This window comes from Amblyomma mixtum, chromosome 4 (assembly GCF_055824585.1).
Source record: "Amblyomma mixtum isolate Tamu chromosome 4, ASM5582458v1, whole genome shotgun sequence".
Lineage (NCBI taxonomy): Eukaryota > Metazoa > Arthropoda > Arachnida > Ixodida > Ixodidae > Amblyomma > Amblyomma mixtum.
This window is the reverse complement of record NC_143015.1, coordinates 89,491,302-89,511,148: the sequence shown is the minus strand read 5'-3', so window position 1 is coordinate 89,511,148 and position 19,847 is coordinate 89,491,302. Positions and strand designations below refer to the sequence as shown.

The 19,847-nt window shown below is 45.8% G+C and overlaps 1 protein-coding gene across 1 annotated transcript in view; it reads left to right on the top strand.

Moving 5' to 3' along the window:
• The window catches only part of LOC149347354 (cytochrome P450 3A6-like), a 50,933-nt gene extending 33,883 nt beyond the window's left edge, over window positions 1-17,050 (top strand). The window contains exon 15 of the mRNA XM_089585561.1: window positions 16,899-17,050. Coding sequence (XP_089441687.1) covers window positions 16,899-16,988 — 90 coding nt within the window. The 3' untranslated portion in view covers window positions 16,989-17,050. The remainder of the gene's footprint in view (window positions 1-16,898) is intronic.
• The last annotated feature ends 2,797 nt before the right edge of the window (window positions 17,051-19,847 follow it).

Here is a 19,847-nt window from a genome sequence, read left to right as displayed (position 1 = left end):
TAAAAATGTTCGAACATAATAAAAAGAAAAAGGGGAAGTTCTGAAATGAAATACAGTGATTTCTTTCAATACGCTTACAGACTGCAGTTAATAGCACCTGATGGGGAACGGAATAGAAAAAATGAACAACATGCAGAGAAAAGGCACGGCTGATATCATGAGTTTTCAGCAATTGACTAACTGAAACGAATCTTTTCGTTGAAACTGGATTTTAAACATCTAGGGCTACTAATATGTTTCAACAAGTAAAGGCTAACCTGCTTTTGCTATGTCCCCTTCTCAAAATCTATTGTTCTGAGAGGCAAGTCAAGCTTGTGCGTTTTCACCTAAAGTAAACTAAGAGCGCGTTAATTTTGGTTTTGTTAACTTCTTTAGCAATGCAGGCCAAACCCAGACGCTCACACAAGGACACTGCACCGTTTTTGACTTCTGTGGATTTTGCTGTGATTGGGAGAAATGATTTTTTTTTTATTGAGAAGGTGAGCGAAAGCGACTCAGTCTATGAGGGGCGCCGTAGCTAAGGGCTCCAGAAATTTCGACTACTTGGGGTTCTTTAGCGGCACTGACGTCACGTAGTACACGGTACTCTAGAATTTCGTCTCCATCGAAATAATACCTCCGCGGCCGGGATCGAACCCGCGTCTTTCGGGTGACCCGTCGAGCGCCATAAACACTGGCCTCCGCGGCAGCTGAGGTACTTGATTTGCCTCCTCAAATCTGGCTACCCGAAGCCTACACGGAAATGTCAGCCGTAGCCATTCCCTGCTGAAAAAAAGTTATATGATGCAGTAACCTCATAGACGCTTCACCATAGAATATCATACAATTTGTATGATAATCTATGACATCTCCATGACGACTGTATGATTTTGCAGTAATGTATGACATTTGTATGATAATTTTGTATGATATGTGTATGTATTGCATCATACAACTTTTTTCAGCAGGGTTGTGCCATTCTTCAGCGATAATGGCCTAACTCTTCTCCAATCAGATAAGGACGGTTGGTTTGTGGTTATGTCGAAAGATAAATTTTGAATAAAAAGATAATTTTTCAATGCCACAGCAAAGTCTACAAAACACAGAAACAGTGCAGTGGCCTTGTGTGAGCGTCTGGGTATGGACAGCCATTGGTGAAGAAATGAACAAAAGCCAAAATAGCGCGCTGAAAATTTTCTTTTCGGTACTTGGAACAAGCAGCTAACTCTTTATTTGTCGAATATCTAAGTAAGCTAGACGTTGAAGATTCATCTTTAACTAGGAGATCCGACGATGTTTGTGAATTCCTGAAAACTGACGGGGATGTTGGTTGTGTCTTTTCTGTGGATGTTGTTGATTTATTTTATTTCCTTCCCCAAGAGGCCCTTTTACTGCTGTCAGGGAGTGGCCCGAAAGAAATGAGTCTATTTCGTTGCGGAACTCTGCTGCCATATCTATTTATAATTTTTAACCCTTGTAATTTTGACTCAGACTCTACGTTTATAACATTTGACCAGCCGTTTTTCTGCATAAAACAGGCATATGCATTCGATCGTGGGTCGAAACTGTCTTGCGTAATATTTTTCTTTCTCAAACGAACCAAATCTTGCAGCAAACGTTACCAGATGATAGTAATTTTAAAGTTTTTAGATATGTGGATGATTTCTTATTTACTTCAACAAAGGACGGAAGTTTTAATTCGCAGAAGGTGTGAGCCACCTTTATTTACATAACGTGGAGAAGGCTTGGATTTAACATGTGAAATCCACAAGTATGTTATAGAATGCCTAACACCAGTACTCACGTATATATTCAATATTTCTCTTGAATCCGCTGAATTTCCAAATGCAATGAAAAAGTCCCGCGTGTCAGTTGTATACAAAGGAGGGGATAAAAACGTGCCAAAAAATTACCGCCCAATATCTATATTACCTACATTTGCAAAATGATTTGAAAACATATTATATGACAGCTTTAACAAATTCTTTGGAAAGTTCCACCTAATTTCCAATGCACAGTTTGGCTTCAGAAAAGGACGCCCTACTAAATTAGAATTATTAGAACTTAAGGAATACATAGTGAAAAATTTTGAAAAAAAAAACTAATAACTGTCAGCCTTTTCTTCGATTTCAGTAAATCTTTAGATTCTCTGGACCATGATATTCTAACTCATAAGCTTTCAGTTTACGGTATCAGGGGTAAGCCTCTATCCTTATTACAGTCATACTTAGCAAATAGGCAGCAATGCGTATATCTTGCCAACCATCAATCGTCCTTTTTACCAGTCATCAGAGGTGTACCGCAGGGAAGCGTGCTAGGCCCTTTATTATTCAATGTGTATATCAACAGTATTGTAAACATTGATAAGACCTTAAAATTCATTATATATGCTGATGATTGCAAAGTACTATTCTCTGGTGTAGATGTAACTAAACTAATGATCAAATATAACCAATTTCTTGATACCCTTCATCAGTGGTGTGGTGCTAATATACTCAAAATCAATCCTACAAAATCCAGAGTGATGGTATTTCGAACAAAAAACAAGGCTATCAGGTTTGAAGGTGTTATTACCTGTGAAAATTGAATCGTTCCTGAACACACCATACTTGGGGTAACATATTCTTCTAACCTTACTTGGGATTCACACGTTCAAAAGTTAACAGTCTCTCGTAAGAGACAGGCGCAATCTGCCACTGCCGCACTTTCCTTCCTTGTAAAATAAAACTTCAGATATATAATGCGCTATTTGCCTCACTCATCAATTACTGTTCCTTAGTTTGGCTCACAACTACTAAAACAAACATAGAGAAAATTTCACTGCTCCAAGAGAAAGCCATTCGTCATATTGCGAATCTTGATTACTAAGGTCACACTCGACAAGCTCTCCGGGCAAATAATGTTGTAAGGATTCAAAATATGTACGAATTGCGAATTCTGTTGTCATATTATTTCCCTTCCAGCTTCAGATCAATGGTAGAAGGTACCACACTGCTAAAAGAAAATAGCCATCCAGTAAACACATGCAACACAGACAAATGGCTAGTACCCTTTTTTCGAATAGACTACAGGCTGCAGACACTAGAATACAATCTTCGCAGAATTCTCAACAAATACAAAGACACGAATAAATCTACCAAAGCTACACTACGTCATTATTTTTTAATGATGTAACCTGATGTTCTTTCTCTTAGCTGAAAATTTCTTTCCAATTTTCCTCAGTTTGTTTTACAAATTTCTCGTCTAAAGCGTTAATAAAGTATGTAAGATTTGCTGTCATTTATTGAGTTGATTGTATGCATATTTGCTTGCAGTTAGTGGTACTTGCCGAATTGATATTTTTGGTGTACTTTTAATATAACTATATGTTCACTGCATTTACTTGAATTCATGATATCCTTTTGTTTCGTTTTTGTATCAACTATTTGCTTCTCGATGTATAGAATATTCTTTTAATGCGTGCTGTTATGCCTTGTAACGGCTGGCTGGGCCTCGTCAAGCTTTTTACGCACAGCTTTTAGCCCAGTCAGCCGACCAGAACCTTCTGGGAAATAAACTGAATTGAATTGAACTGCCTAAGGATAACGTTTATCGGTTTTTGGTCTGAACATCCAGTTCTGTACGGATCAGGTGTGGTGGGATTATGCTCCGTGTGCCAAAAAATGCCTCCCGCCTCTAAACTAAATACATGAAAAGTTAGCGAAAAGAGGAATTCCTTCACTGTGTATGTAATCTGCGCTCATAAAGTCATGTCTTCACAAGGTGAAGTCGTGTTTCGAAAACCCAATGGCCAGGCTGGCTTCAGCTGGGTTCACTGGTTCGCTTGTGACAGGGCTCGTCTGCCCCTCACTCTCTTGTGAAGCATGTTTTCCTGGCATGCGGATTCTTGCCATAAGTAACAATGCTAAGGCCAGGGAAGTGATTGAAGGGTTCTACTTCAGCAAGAAAGGTAGATGGTGCGTCAGTGTAACTTCGATATCATTATCGCAGTCAGCGGCAATCCGCTTCTTTGTCTAACCCTGCTTCTCGCTCTTGGCAGGCCGATCAGGTGTACCGCGATCTTCAAGGGGCGGCTGCGCCCGCACGGCGATCTCGGACGCTGCCACTAGGACTGTCCCGTTGCGCATGCGTCCACCTGGTCGGTTATCATCCACGTGCAGCCGACAAGCCCAAAGTCCCCGGATGCAAGAAGCCGGGTGGAGGATCACGTGGTGTCTGCCAACAGCTATATAAACCGTCAACACCCAGGCATCATCGCAGTCAGCGGCAATCCGCTTCTTTGTCTAACCCTGCTTCTCGCTCTTGGCAGGCCGATCAGGTGTACCGCGATCTTCAAGGGGCGGCTGCGCCCGCACGGCGATCTCGGACGCTGCCACTAGGACTGTCCCGTTGCGCATGCGTCCACCTGGTCGGTTATCATCCACGTGCAGCCGACAAGCCCAAAGTACCCGGATGCAAGAAGCCGGGTGGAGGATCACGTGGTGTCTGCCAACAGCTATATAAACCGTCAACACCCAGGCATCATCGCAGTCAGCGGCAATCCGCTTCTTTGTCTAACCCTGCTTCTCGCTCTTGGCAGGCCGATCAGGTGTACCGCGATCTTCAAGGGGCGGCTGCACCCGCACGGCGATCTCGGACGCTGCCACTAGGACTGTCCCGTTGCGCATGCGTCCACCTGGTCGGTTATCATCCACGTGCAGCCGACAAGCCCAAAGTCCCCGGATGCAAGAAGCCGGGTGGAGGATCACGTGGTGTCTGCCAACAGCTATATAAACCGTCAACACCCAGGCATCATCGCAGTCAGCGGCAATCCGCTTCTTTGTCTAACCCTGCTTCTCGCTCTTGGCAGGCCGATCAGGTGTACCGCGATCTTCAAGGGGCGGCTGCGCCCGCACGGCGATCTCGGACGCTGCCACTAGGACTGTCCCGTTGCGCATGCGTCCACCTGGTCGGTTATCATCCACGTGCAGCCGACAAGCCCAAAGTCCCCGGATGCAAGAAGCCGGGTGGAGGATCACGTGGTGTCTGCCAACAGCTATATAAACCGTCAACACCCAGGCATCATCGCAGTCAGCGGCAATCCGCTTCTTTGTCTAACCCTGCTTCTCGCTCTTGGCAGGCCGATCAGGTGTACCGCGATCTTCAAGGGGCGGCTGCGCCCGCACGGCGATCTCGGACGCTGCCACTAGGACTGTCCCGTTGCGCATGCGTCCACCTGGTCGGTTATCATCCACGTGCAGCCGACAAGCCCAAAGTACCCGGATGCAAGAAGCCGGGTGGAGGATCACGTGGTGTCTGCCAACAGCTATATAAACCGTCAACACCCAGGCATCATCGCAGTCAGCGGCAATCCGCTTCTTTGTCTAACCCTGCTTCTCGCTCTTGGCAGGCCGATCAGGTGTACCGCGATCTTCAAGGGGCGGCTGCACCCGCACGGCGATCTCGGACGCTGCCACTAGGACTGTCCCGTTGCGCATGCGTCCACCTGGTCGGTTATCATCCACGTGCAGCCGACAAGCCCAAAGTCCCCGGATGCAAGAAGCCGGGTGGAGGATCACGTGGTGTCTGCCAACAGCTATATAAACCGTCAACACCCAGGCATCATCGCAGTCAGCGGCAATCCGCTTCTTTGTCTAACCCTGCTTCTCGCTCTTGGCAGGCCGATCAGGTGTACCGCGATCTTCAAGGGGCGGCTGCGCCCGCACGGCGATCTCGGACGCTGCCACTAGGACTGTCCCGTTGCGCATGCGTCCACCTGGTCGGTTATCATCAACGTGCAGCCGACAAGCCCAAAGTACCCGGATGCAAGAAGCCGGGTGGAGGATCACGTGGTGTCTGCCAACAGCTATATAAACCGTCAACACCCAGGCATCATCGCAGTCAGCGGCAATCCGCTTCTTTGTCTAACCCTGCTTCTCGCTCTTGGCAGGCCGATCAGGTGTACCGCGATCTTCAAGGGGCGGCTGCGCCCGCACGGCGATCTCGGACGCTGCCACTAGGACTGTCCCGTTGCGCATGCGTCCACCTGGTCGGTTATCATCCACGTGCAGCCGACAAGCCCAAAGTCCCCGGATGCAAGAAGCCGGGTGGAGGATCACGTGGTGTCTGCCAACAGCTATATAAACCGTCAACACCCAGGCATCATCGCAGTCAGCGGCAATCCGCTTCTTTGTCTAACCCTGCTTCTCGCTCTTGGCAGGTGAGTTTGATTTGCCAATTGCTGAAACTGGATATATTGTATATTTTTTTCGCCGCTGACTGCAAAAATGCCTGTTACATGCTCTGATTGTTCCAAACCCGTGGACGGAAAGTGTTTGACTTGTTCTCGTTGCAAAAGTAGCTACCACTTTGGAAAGAGCTGTTCTGCTATCACGAAAAATGCTTTTTCAAAAATGTCGACTGCTAAGCGTGAAACCTGGACATGCCCATCATGCGAATCCAGTGCAAGCAATCACTCAGACTCGGATGATAGTGACGTTTCTTCTGGTCATGAATTCTCTGCAGTTAACAGCAAACTTGACCAACTGAGAGTAACGGTGGAAGCTCTCATAACTAAAGTGGAGGAACTGCTCCAATTTAAGGCAACAGGTGAAAAGATGGCTGAAACCGTCACTGAAATCCAAACGTCAATTGAGTTCCTTTCTAATAAATATGACTCTGTCATGTCTACCCTAGAAGCGAACCAAGCTTAGTTAACCCAGCTACATGCCCGAGTGGAATCACTTTCTGAGACTGTTGTCGCTCAAGCTGAGCTGCTGGATCAATCAAGGTGCGCAGTTAATGATCTTGAACAGTACAGCAGGCGATGCAACTTTGAAATACATGGCCTCCCAACCAACCCTAATGAGAATTTGGTTTCTTTCATGGGCGATCTAGCTCAGACACTAGAGTTTCCAGAATTTGAAGCGAATACAGTCGCTTCAATACACAGACTACCGAAAAAGGACAGTTCGTCTCCCCCTATCCTTGTTCAGATGCGTGACGTGGCGTCTAAAGAAGTATGGCTTGCTCTACGGAAAAAGCTTCGCGATTTACCTACGGATGAGTCTCACCCTCGGCTGTATTTCAACGAAAATTTGACACGGACAAACAAGGAGCTTTTCCGATTGGCCAGGTCTAAGGGAAAAGAAAAGCAGTACAAATTTGTTTCGACACGTAACGGCAAAGTTCTGGCCAAGAAATGAGAAGAAGTCAAGACTGTTATCCGCATTGAGAAGATGTCTGACCTGGATAAGATCTGCTGAGCATGGGTGATCTCGAATTCCTTGCATGTACAACATTTTCCGAAGTAACAAAATTTTTCACAAGTGACGCATAACCTGCTTTTTGCGCGACGCACGTTAATATCCGCAGTATCCGAAAGCACTGGGATGAATTCATGGCACTAACTTCACCTTCTCGTTCTACATTTGACGTATTTGTACTGACGGAAATCAATATTTCAGCCGATATTTTCAATCAGTTTGCAATACCAGGTTACTAAGCAATTTCCTGTACCCGACCTGCTAGAAAAGGGGGTGGCGTCGCAGTTTTTGTGAGAGACAGTTGGACTGTCACAGAGCTAAATTCTGACTTCCAGCAAGCAGAAGTAGTAGCATTGCGTTTGAGCACGCCAGCTCTCTCTCTGGTACTCTTTTCAGTATACCGACCCCCCTGCTTCAATGGCAGGCTCTTTTTGGCCGAACTTGACAACGCCCTCTCAGCCCACTCGCATGAAGATTATATCTGTGTTATAGGCGATGTTAACATAGATACCTTTCGCCCTTCTAGGGCTCTGGTCTCAGATTATCTTGATCTGTTATCAAAATGGGGACTGCAACCAACTATCCAGAAAGCTACGCGAGAAGAATTTCTGTCAGGGCAACTTGTCGTCTCTTGCATCGACCACATAAATATAAGAGCTCCAAATTGTGGCCTACAATCTGCTAGCGTCGAAGCAAAGCTGTCAGACCACTACTTTGTCTGTTGTTCTTTAGCCCGGAAATCGAACCCTCCAAGAGCAGATAGCGGTAAAAAAGAAATTTCCATCTGCGATCCCTGGCATCGGAATACTGGCATCGGAATACGATTGGGAAGTGTTCTTGGAAAACGTGCCCCCGAAAGACATTTATGATAAGCTTGTTGAGCTATTACAAGAGTTTAAGAAAGCGGCTACTCGCGTGGTTGAAATCAGGCAGCGCAATAAAGAAAACTCATGGATGACCTTAAATATACTATCAGCTATAAAAGAAAAAGATTTGCTCTGGGCCCAGTCGAAAAGGGCACCTGCATCTATCCTGCTACGGTCCAAGTTTAAGGTTGCAAGAAATAAAGTAAACGCAATGATTCGTCAGGCTAAAAGAGTACATTTCCGTAACAAGTTCAAGAATGCAGGCTCTGATACTAGAAAAACGTGGTCTTTGATTAACAATCTACGAGGTGTCAAAAGGCGTGGCAATGATGGCAAAGATTTTGTGTCGTATTTCGGCACTGATGAAGAAAAAATAGCTAATGAATTCAACAGGTTCTTCTCGCAAGTTTCGGGCAGTGCGCAACAGAATCCCTTATTTTGTACTCTGAAGAACAGCACAGTTGAATCTGCACACCTACCTTTGCTTAGTGAGGATGACCTCTGTTCAATTATTTTTGGTCTTAAACGCAATAGATCTGTGGGAATAGACGGCATTTCAGTTGATGATTTGCGAACCTTGTTCGACATACTTAAAGGCGTGTTGCTGTCGCTGTTCAACAGCATTATCTCAAGCGGCATGATCCCGGTGAACATGAAAGCGGCTATAGTTACCCCAATTCACAAATTTGGTGCACGTAATAGGTATGAGAATTATCGTCCTATTTCAGTCTTGCCCTGTTTGACTCAAATATTAGAAAAACATCTGCTGTTTACAATGACAAGTTTTTTAGATAAGCACAAAATCCTGTCACCGTGTCAATATGGTTTTGTACAAGGTAAAGGGACGGAAATGCTTTTGGAGGATTTTTCTGACGTGTTAAATCGATCTTTTGAACGTAACCAAGTGGTGTGTGCACTGTTTCTGGATGTCAGCAAGGCTTTTGACAGCGTGTGTCACAGTGTGTTATTGTGTAAACTGTCCAAGTTAGGCTTCCGTGGAGCGTTTCTTTCGCTTTTGGAAAATTTTTTACTGCAGAGAACGCAATATATCTCCATTGGCCGGGCAAAGAGCGCTTCTTGGTTAATTAAAGCTGGCGTCCCGCAAGGTTCTATAATTAGTCCCCTGTTATTTAACGTCTACGTGAATGACCTTTCAAACTTTGTTCCTGTAGGCCTGTACCAGTACGCTGACGATACTGTACTTGTAACCCAGTCACCGAACTACTCTGACTCAATTTCTTCTTTTCAAGCTGCAGCAATAATTTCTATGGACTGGTTCTCAAACAACCTAATTAAAGTTAACAGCTCTAAGACTCAGCTTATATGCTTTCACAGCCCGATGAAGAAGGTAGATTTAAACCATCACCTTTTCTTGCACGGATCTGATTGTTCCCAATGTCAATGTATACCTTGAGCTATACAAATACAGTGAAATACCTAGGATTATACTTTGACAGTGCTCTTTCATGGAATGATCACTTGTCCCACGTTTGTAAAAAGCTCCGAACCGTCTCCTGTGTGCTTTACAACATCAGGTACTACATGCCGCTTTCAATACGCAAAGTTATCGTAAACGCCCTTGGTTATAGCATACTGCGCTATGGCATAACGATTTATGGTCACTGTGCAGTTCGCTGGAAGTGCAGGATTAATTCTCTCCTACGATCTTTATTAAAAAATATCGGCTATGATTTAGGCCTTCCCTCCAATTCTGATCTCTTTAAGGTATTTTCTCTACCTGATTTTGATCGCCTTTTGATGGAAACGATCGTCCTAAAACATTTTTGGCTTAGTGACTATAAGATTCCGTATGTTCCCACACGGTCTCTTCGACCGAAGGAACCTTTTTGTATTCCCCGACGGTCTACAAGATATGGAAGGCGTTTAAGAGATTATTACGTTCCCTTTCACTTTAACAGGTTACCTCCAAGTGTTCGCCGGGCAAAAACTAAATAAAAAATAAAAAAGATGCTGCGATACATTAATTAGAGGGTTTACGACATCATGCATGTGCTTTACCACCTGTCAAGTAAATCTTGTGACGTCATTGGTTACTGCTGTATTTATTGCACTGATCTGAGGTATTGTTATGCCACTTTGGTTTTTCTTCCTTGCGATTTAATCTGATGAGGATTTTTTTTTTTCCTTCATGTAACATGAGTCTTGTGTCTATTTTGTTCTCACCGTCATACTAATTTGATGTCCGTTATTTTGAATGTGTTTTTTTTTTGCCTGTGTGTATGTCTGCGCGGTTCCGCTGCCTGTCGGGCTCTGCCGCTCAAGCCCTATGAGGCTTTGGCAGGCCGGATTTCTGTTCATTTTTTTAATATTTGGCGCAATAAAGAATTATTATTATTATTATTATTATATATGGCCGAGAAAAAAAAGTCTTAAGGACGATTACCAGGCTCCATAATGCGAAATTCGAGCAAACCTCTGTCTCCTTCGGAGGCGGAACGGCAGGGTCCTCTCGAAGGCGCCGCCTAGCGATTACTTTGAGCACTGCGAACTACTGAATCCTTTCAGCGGCGGTGCGCACCTCTGCATTCTGGCATGGGCGGCGCTGAGCCTCTGCTTGGGCAGCGCGTTTAGCAGAAAGCGGCAGACGAAGCATTTCCACCGGTTGCGTCGCTCATTCTTCATAGTGGACTGGCTGATACTATTTTGCATTCTATTATGTAAGCACGGGGTTTATAGTAGGAGGACAACGCTCCGTGTGCCGTGACCGGCGCGGACAATCCATCGCGTGCAGTACATTTCACAAGACCGCCTTCGAATAGAATCTCTAGATATGTGACTCTATCAGGGTGTCGAACCGGAATTTTTTCGGGTTCGGTTCAGGTTCGGGTTCACGCCTTTCGGGTTCAGTTCCGGGTTCGGCTCCGGAGCGACATTCCGTTCCGGTTCGAACCGCTCCGGATAGCGTCGAACCGGTTCAAACGGGTTCAAACGGGTTCAGGCTATAAAAAATTCTGAACGTAGGTTTTTATTCAACCTTGTTTTGCTGTTTACTTTTCTTTGTGATGTCAGCATATAAAACAGCACTGCAAAATTTGCTCATTGCGAGATTTTTTACTGTCCGCGGCAAAAAGATTTAAATTTACGCAAGAGCCGCGAAATCAAATGAACTCAGAATTAGTGTACACCGGCTATGTGTACTAGACTCTATCTGATGAGATACATAAAGCTGGTGGATTTTTCACCTACAAAACATTTCAGCTTCAGCAGTTTCGGAGTCCCTGTCAGGCGAGTAATAGGTCTCTCTGGAAGCTCGTGTCAATCGGGAATTTCTCCGGCGCAAAATGCTTAAGCGGGCGCCGTCAGGACCGCTGCATGCGCCCACTATGAGCGGAAGTTGCCTTGTATTTGCAGGTATATACAGCCAAGACATCTTTCTGTCACCCCAAAAGCGGCTTGCCAGTCACCCTCCCACTCTGGCACACCTGCAGCATACATCTAGAGAGTTTACCAGAAATATTTTATTTTCATCACCTGCTCTACATCGCCTTTCTACCTCGCATTATATATCTCGACCACCTATAGCTGAGTTTCTTCAAAAACACAGCAAATCGTGACTTGTACCGTGTACAGTGTAAAATTAAGATTTTGGCCTATGCTGATGTCGTCTCCGTCTCTTGCTCTGATGAAAAGAATATGATAAAAAAGCAGGCTTGCATTGGTTGGCGGCACTTCGTGTCTGTACGGACACAAACTTGCGACGTCTTCGATGCGACGTTGCGTTGGGACAATGTTGCAATTGGTGCATTGCAAGAGGAGGACCGTAAATTCGTTAGAGTTTTTGTGACTTTTCTGGGGCGCTCTCAAAGGGAGCCCAAGCGTGCACAGAATTTCATGCTACCTTGATACAGCATGGTGAGTCTTTCGTGCAGTTTTTGTCCACTAACCTGTTTCATGATTTTTATTTTTCGAAACCGAAAACCACAGTTTCCTAGCAGCTGTGCTTATTAGGTGACTAAATGCTCATCTGTCTTTTATGTACATAGTCATGAGGGAATTTTGTGCTGACGCACTCCATTTCCTAAATATTCGCTTTTCCTTAGAATACCTGTACGGCTTCTCCAGAAGGCAGCTGACAAAGGTTCTGATCGGTCATTACTTCCTCTACGTGTAGCCTTACCTAGGCTTTCTTGACGGCCTTATATTAAAGCGAGTTCAGAGGATGTACATTCAATAGGCTTTAAAAACGTTTCTTAGACTTCAAACATCGACCTTACGTGTTAGGGCATGCCATCGAGCCAAGCGGACGTTTGTGCCATGATCAGTGAATTGCTACATCTGCAAGCAAGGAGGAACCATTGAACAACGAAATTATTTGTGACGCTATGTTCGTTTGAGACGTAACACACTTCAGCAGTCTCTTAAAAAGGACATTGAGGTGTATGCCTTACACTATAAGATTTGTGCCAGTAATGAAGAACACCGGAATTCTGTGTGAACCTTTCCTGTTAATAAGACTGCTTAGCCTGTGAAGAAGCCGTATGCTTGATAAACACGCACAATCGCCACTTTCGGCGAGGTCACTGTTCAGAAAACAGTTCATTTTAGCTCAGATCGTAAATGCTGCGGAAGTTCAACCTCCTGACAGTTCGCCCTTTCTTGACGTGTGCGCCTTCAAGAATTTTTATGTGCGGGCAGAGCAAGGGAGTGATAGTGGCATGAGGCCGTATACCGAGGTCGCGGAATTCGACCCAGTCCAGTAAGGCAAGACGAGGTCAGGTAGGTTCCTGATATTCCATGAGGCAACAATAAAAATAATATTCGAAGATGGCCGAGTAACCTAAGGCATCAGTAAACGAAGCTCTTCGGTTGCGCCCGCCACCACTGGCTCGATTGCCACTCAGGATTAGAATATTGTAGTTGGTTTCTTTACTGCGTTAGCAATTTAGTCTCCTTTCTCAAAAATCTCCATGGTGCGTGCGTGCGTACGTGTGTGTGTGTGTGTGTGTGTGTGCGTGTGCGTTAGCGTGTGCGTGCGTGTGTGTGTGTGTGTGTGTGTGTGTGTGTGTGTGTGTGTGTGTGTGTGTGTGTGTGTGTGTGTGTGTGTGTGTGTGTGTGTGTATTGTGTACACGCGTGCACAATTCGGTGGGCACACATCCGGGCACTCACTGGCAAAAAAATTGACAGATGGTTGCAATTGTCGGTAATGCGAAGTTTAAGCGCAACTCATCACACGCTGCGTCCCTCATAGCCTGAGTCGCTTTGGGACGTTCAACCTCAATAAACCAATCATCACACGCTACCTGGCATGTGGTGTATTATGCTGCTAGCCACTCTTGGGGTCATCCCGTGTCAGACACCATCCAGGTGGCGTTTAATTCGCTCTGCTACTTGGACAACCGGTTGCGCTGGCTATGCCGACTGCGACGCAGAACGCGGGGACGGGCGCATAATAGCTGCGCTCTAGGATACCCCATCTACCTGCAGCCGATCTACCTGAGGTGGAATGCTGTGAATGCTGCACGTGTGCCGTCGTAAAGCGTTCCACAAAAGAACGCGAGAACGCTAGCGAATCGTGACGCCGCGGTGCAAAAACCGTCGCGGTGGTGAGCGGCGAGCTTCCATCAAGTTGGAAATTTTCGCTGGGATGCACCGCTCAGTCGCCCATTCGCTGCATGTGAACCAACCTTAAGCCTCTCGCCTCAGACACAAACAACCCGAAGCGAGGGTTCTCGCACAGCCTCCGCCCTCACCGTTCGACCACGTTTTTTGTGGCACTCTCGGTAAAAGAAGACGCATTACGTTCGCTGCTATTGACGAGGTTGGCGCTGGTGAACACTCTGATGGTTCGGTTGCACTATACCCGGGCTGCCGCCCCGAAAGCACGAAAAGGTCGACAGTCGTCGGCGCCGCGCGGAAGTAGCGGACACCTTAAATTTCCTCACTGTGCGCTTTTCTTTAGACTACCTGTATAGCCTCTCCAGAAGGCAGACGACTCATGTACTTACAGGGTATTTCTTTCCTGTACTGTTGTATCGCTAACCTTTTCTGGAGTTCCTTAACACCAGTGCTTTAAAACGTGTTAAGCGAATGTACATGTATTTCTTTTGCTGAAAAAACGTTCTTCTCTAAACTTCACACACCGACGCTGCCTGTCAAGGCATTACCTCATGCTGAGGAGAATGTTTGTGTCATGAACAGTAAATTGACACCTACGCCATGCTCCAAAGGACATTGATCATTGTTTTATTCTGTGCAATGATGCTACGTTCTTCTGGGACATAATTACGGCGAACGTGCACTTGAGAAGGACATTGAAATCACACGGATTAGTACCCGTTTTTTGCCAGTGGAGAAAAACTGTGTTGTGCCGTGTGATCTATTTATGTTGCTGTGACTGTTTAGTCTCAAGAGCCGTATGATGGACCACCGCCGAATCAAGGCGGTCATCGAAATTTTTGTTCCGTGAGTAGTGCCCTTTGGTGAGGGGAGCATATGTGGCCCTGGAAGGGCCGCCTTGCTGGCTCCCCTATCTACGTATATGCATGGGTGTGCCTCTCACTTCTGATGTTTAGGGAGGTGAGGATTTGCAGGGGTATGGTTGGCTCGTATTACACAGTCTGGTGTTTTGTGGCATGGACTTACTCTGATTTTCCTTTTCGGCACTATTTCCTTACAATAAAGGAAAAAATCGTCGCCGTAGCTCAGTTGGTAGAGCACCGGATGCAAAATTCGGAGGTCAAGGGTTTGGATCCTATTGGCGGCGTGTGTTGTTTTTTTCAGTTTAATCAATTATCGTTCAAAGTAATTACTCTTTAAGCTCCTATTGATGAAATTACTTTTAAAAAGTACGTCCCCTATGCTCCTTGGTTTCGGTTATTGTTGGCTTCCCGCATGTGCGGCAGAGGCAGATATAAGCTGCCAGTCAGAGAACTCAAGATACAACAGTCCGAGAGCTGCGTGACGAAGCTGCCCGCAAGCGATTGTCATTTTTTTTATATAAGCAGAACAATTTCAATGCATCGACATTCGACATAACAGAAAATCACTTCATCGCAGTAACATTTCATTTCAGTAGCACCTTTCTGGGTGTTTTTCACACCTCAGCGAGCGCATCTATTTCCGCATTGCCTCTTTGTGTAATCACTATTTTTTTTTTATAAGTATCGTACCACTGCTACATGCCCGCCTTTCATTGCTTATTTCCGTCGCGTGCAACAAAGAATATTCGGATTCTTTTAAAAAAAACGCATGTGTATTTCTTTGTTTTGTAATAATAGTATTATGTGTGTTCTAACGCGTCAAAGCGGCGCGGAGTCTATCAGGAACGCTGTAGTGGAGGACTCCAGATAGCGTAGACCAGCTGGGGTTCCTCAGAGTGCACTCATCTCGCACAGCAGACACGCATTTTTGCATTTCGTCGCTATCAAAATGCGACCTCGCCACCGGTATCAAGCACGCGACCTTGGCATTAGCAGCCGAGCATCACAGCCACTGAGCCATCATGAGGGGTCTTATTCATTATCTGCTGTCTGAGACAAGGAATGCCTCAGAGAGTAAATGTTGCACAACGTGATTGTGTCATTGCGCCTATGCTTCACATATTTATGGTACTCGACACACACAAAAAAGGAAAGCATTCTCAGTCAGTGCTTTACGAGTTAAAGCAGTGATAACAATTCGAGTAAAGCTGTACGTAAGCATTTGAAAGGGGCATACTGTAAAATCCAACATTTTACGTCAATCTGGCGTAAAATACTTTGCAATTACCAAAAGCACATTGCGGAAACGCCAATTAGCTTTCTTCCTAGACACGAGACTTCTTTTAGTTTTGTTGTTGACCTGGATGTCATTTCGACTGGATGCCGTTTTCGCACTTCATAGCGCCGACAGCTCTCGCTGGGTAAATCTACGCGCTGGCATATGCCATTTGGTCTGAAAAAAAAAGAAAAAGTATGCCGTGTTGCACAAAATGTGCGGCTGAACCGAGTCCCGAACCGGTTCGGAACGGTTCCTTTGAATCGTTCCGGTTCGGGTTCAGTTCCAAGATGGCGAAAAAAATTTGGGTTCGGTTCGGTTCCAGTTCCGGGCGAAAATTCGGGTTCGGTTCCGGTTTCGGGTTCAGGTTCGGTTCCGGTTCGACACCCTGGACTCTATACACCTTCCACCGGCGCAGCGCTTGGCGCTACTGCGAGGAAACAGCGCCGCAGACCCTGCCGCTATAGTGCCTAGAATATACTGGGCACTATAATGCCGCAGACCGATCTCCCCTTCCTTAGCCACCCTACCTCCGCTCAAGCAGTGGGCATGGAAGATGGCGCGCACGGCGCGTACCACTGGCTCCATCTATGATCGAGCGGCGGTACTCTCGTTCGCTTGGTTACATCCAGGGCGGCGACGGCGACTCGGCTCAACCCACGAACGAGCGTTTCTTGAGACGCTTCTGAAAATTATGACCGCTGCTCATCATGTCGCTCTTGAAGCGTGAATGTGTTCCATTCGCATGCGCCCGCTAAGGGTATACGTACATGTTCGTGTTTTCTGCAAAAAAAAAAGCGGTTATGAGTGGCGTTTTGCCCCGTTGTGTTCTCTTGTATGTGCGAGCTTTTTTGGCGCCTTGAAATATATTCAGTGAGTAGTAGATGGGAGACGTTTCACAGTGGGTGGATATATGACCGCGAGACACCCAAAAGCTCCGCTAGATTTTACAGTTGAAGCAGGCGCACATTTTTTTTCCGGCGAGAAACTGACTGAAAAGCACTTGAGGGAGCGTGTCGCTTAAATGATAAATTTATTTTGTGTTTCCGAAATATTACCGCTAACCAATAATTTTTCTTTCATTCTTTGCAGCCTGACCTCGAGCTGGACACGTATTCATTCATTGCGGTTCCAAAAGAGGAAGTGCGAATCCAGCTCCACAGGCTGAAGAGCGACCAGTGAACGGTTATTTCGTTATTGCGCGCCATCAAGGAATTGCGCTACTGACAGAAGGAGAAGGCCTAGTGAAGAAATCTTCAGTTCATGTCTCGGAAGCGGTGCAATAAAACTACCCGTGTGATGTTGTTAGCTTAATACTTGACTTGATGCAAAGAATTGCGGGGACACTTTGGCAACTAAAGTGTTGAGAGGCGAAAGCCGAGGACACTATGCCATGACGACTTCCGGTGGATGTGATGTCCCACCTTTCCTGTGGCTATATCGATACCCAAAATATTCTTATTTCGGGAACCTTAGGTGTTAATTGCTCTTAACTGCATATTTTCCCTTCTAATTTGACAGAAATCTGTCATTTTTTCGACCATTCTGAGATAATTTTCAGTATGCCGGGACGACTCACACCATTCCTGTGGGTATTGACGTCCATGCTATTTCGACAGAATTTCGACATTTTTGCCTATAATTAATTAACTAATTACTCTACAGTCAGCAAACTTGGCTTCTACGTTCATTTCTTCCTCTTCTATCTGAAGAAACCTTTGGTTTTCTTCTATCTTTTTTAGTTCTTCAGTTAAACGCGTGTGACACGCTTGCTAACGGACGGACGGCAGTGTGAGCCATTAATGGCTTTCGCCTTAAAAAACTATGTGAACGACGTTTTAACGCTGCAGCGTTAAGGCGGTCGTGTCGCAGAAAATCCGGCCTCGTCGTTGACGTCGTTGATCGTGAACGAAAAATTCACTAAAAATCTCCAGAGAGCAACCTAGGAGGCAGGTGGGCCATCTATGTCACGTGACCTTGTGGCGTCATCCTATCCAGCCCAGAAGATTGTGAGGAAACTACGCACAGTGGCAGGTGGCAGTGAATGATTGGCCGTGACAGGTTGCTCGGGAAAAGCAACCTCGTCGTTCGCACAAGACTCACAGGTGGCAGCACCTGGCATCGTAGGGCGGTGGCGAATCGCTTAACCGCTGCGCCACTGCGCCAGGAGGGGTATGAGGACTACCAGGGATGTATACGAATGTTAAGGGGACAACGATCAATTTTGCATATAAGGGCACTAAGCCATTAACGCTGCCACCTAACAATACCTTTCAGGCGGAGCTCAAGTGTGCCCTCCAATTTTTAGCACTGAAGCATCACCGTGCTGATATCTCGAAACCCGGCATCTGAGCGCTGTAGACGTCAATGGTTATTTTACTAGGCACGGTAAATTATGTGTATCAATGGATATCATCATCTGCCTGATTACGCCCCCTGCAGGGCAAAGGCCTCTCCCATGTCTCTCCAGTCAACCATGCCCTTTGTCAGCTGCGGCCACTCTATCCCCGCAAACTTCTTAACCTCATCCGCCAGCCTAACTTTCTGCCGCCCCCCTGCTAGGCTTGCCTTCTCTTGGAACCCACACCGTTACCTTTAAACAGTGGTTACCTTGCCTTCGCATTACATGCCCTGCCCAAGCCCATTTCTTCCTCTTGATTTCTACTAGGATGTCATTATCCAGCGTTTTTCATCTCACCCACCCCGTCCGCTTCCACTCTCGTAATTTTACACCTATCATTTTTCGTATGTCCTTAACTTAAACTGAAACCTTTTCGTTAGCCTCCACATTTCTGCCCCATAGGTGAGTACCGGTAAGATACAGCTGTTGTATACTTTTCTCTTGAGGGATATTGGCAAACTGCCATTCATGATCTGAGAGAACCTGCCATATGCGCTCCACCCCATTCTTATTCCTCTCACGATCCGGATCAGCGGTCACTCCCTGCCCTAAGTAGACGTATTCCATTACCACTTCCAGTACCTCACTCTCAATTTTCAACTGGTGTTACCTTGCGAGACAGTTGAGCATTGCTTTGGTATTCTGCATGTTGATGTTAAGGCCTACCATTCTGCTCTTCCTTTCTAACTTATTGAGGACGTTTTGCAGTTGATTTCCTGAGTTACTTTTCAAGGCGATGTCATGAGCGATTCGCAGATTACATAAGTACAGAGGGCAAAACGCATGTCTAGAACACGCTCTGAGCGTGTTTCGGGCGTAACACGCGATAACTAGCCATAAGATTTGGTTAAAAATGGTCTGGATGTAAACATGTGCTATTAAACTCATAGAATTTCATCGTCATTTTTGGCTTTCTTTGTCGCAGCGGCTTTGGGAGCTCCGGAACACACAGTTCGGTTGTTCTAGGCATGCGTTTTGCCCTCTGTACTCTCCATCAAATTTTATCTCCAACTGTTCCCAGTCCAGGTCTTGGCACCCCTCCTGTAAACACGCGGAGAATAGCAGTGGCGAGATCGCTTCTCCCTGCCTGACACCCTCCTTTATTGGGATTTTATTGCTGATTTTATGAAGGACTACGGTGGCATTGCAGCCGCTATCGATATCTTCCAGTATTTTCACATAAGAGCATTCTGCACCCTGATTACGCAATGCCTGCATGACTGCTGAGGGTTCCATTGAGTCAAATGCTTTGTCGTAATCAATGGAAGCTACGTATAGACGTTGGTTATATTCTGTGCATTTTTCTGTCACCTGATTGATAGTGTGAATGTGGTCTATTGTCGAGTATCCTTTACGATAGCTTACCTGATCATTTGGCTGAATGAAGACTAATGTTGGCTTGATTCTATTTGAGATTACCTTAGTAAATACCTTGTAGGCAATAGACAGACAGCTGGTGGTCTGTAATTTTTCAATTGACGTCTCCTTTCGTACGAATTAAGATAACATTACCGTTCTTCCAAAGTTCTGCTACGCTCGAGGTCATAAGGCATTGCGTATACAAGGTGGCTAGTTTTTCGAGCACAATCTCCCCGTTCTCTTTCAACAGGTCTGATGCTACCTGAGCCTCACCAGCTGTT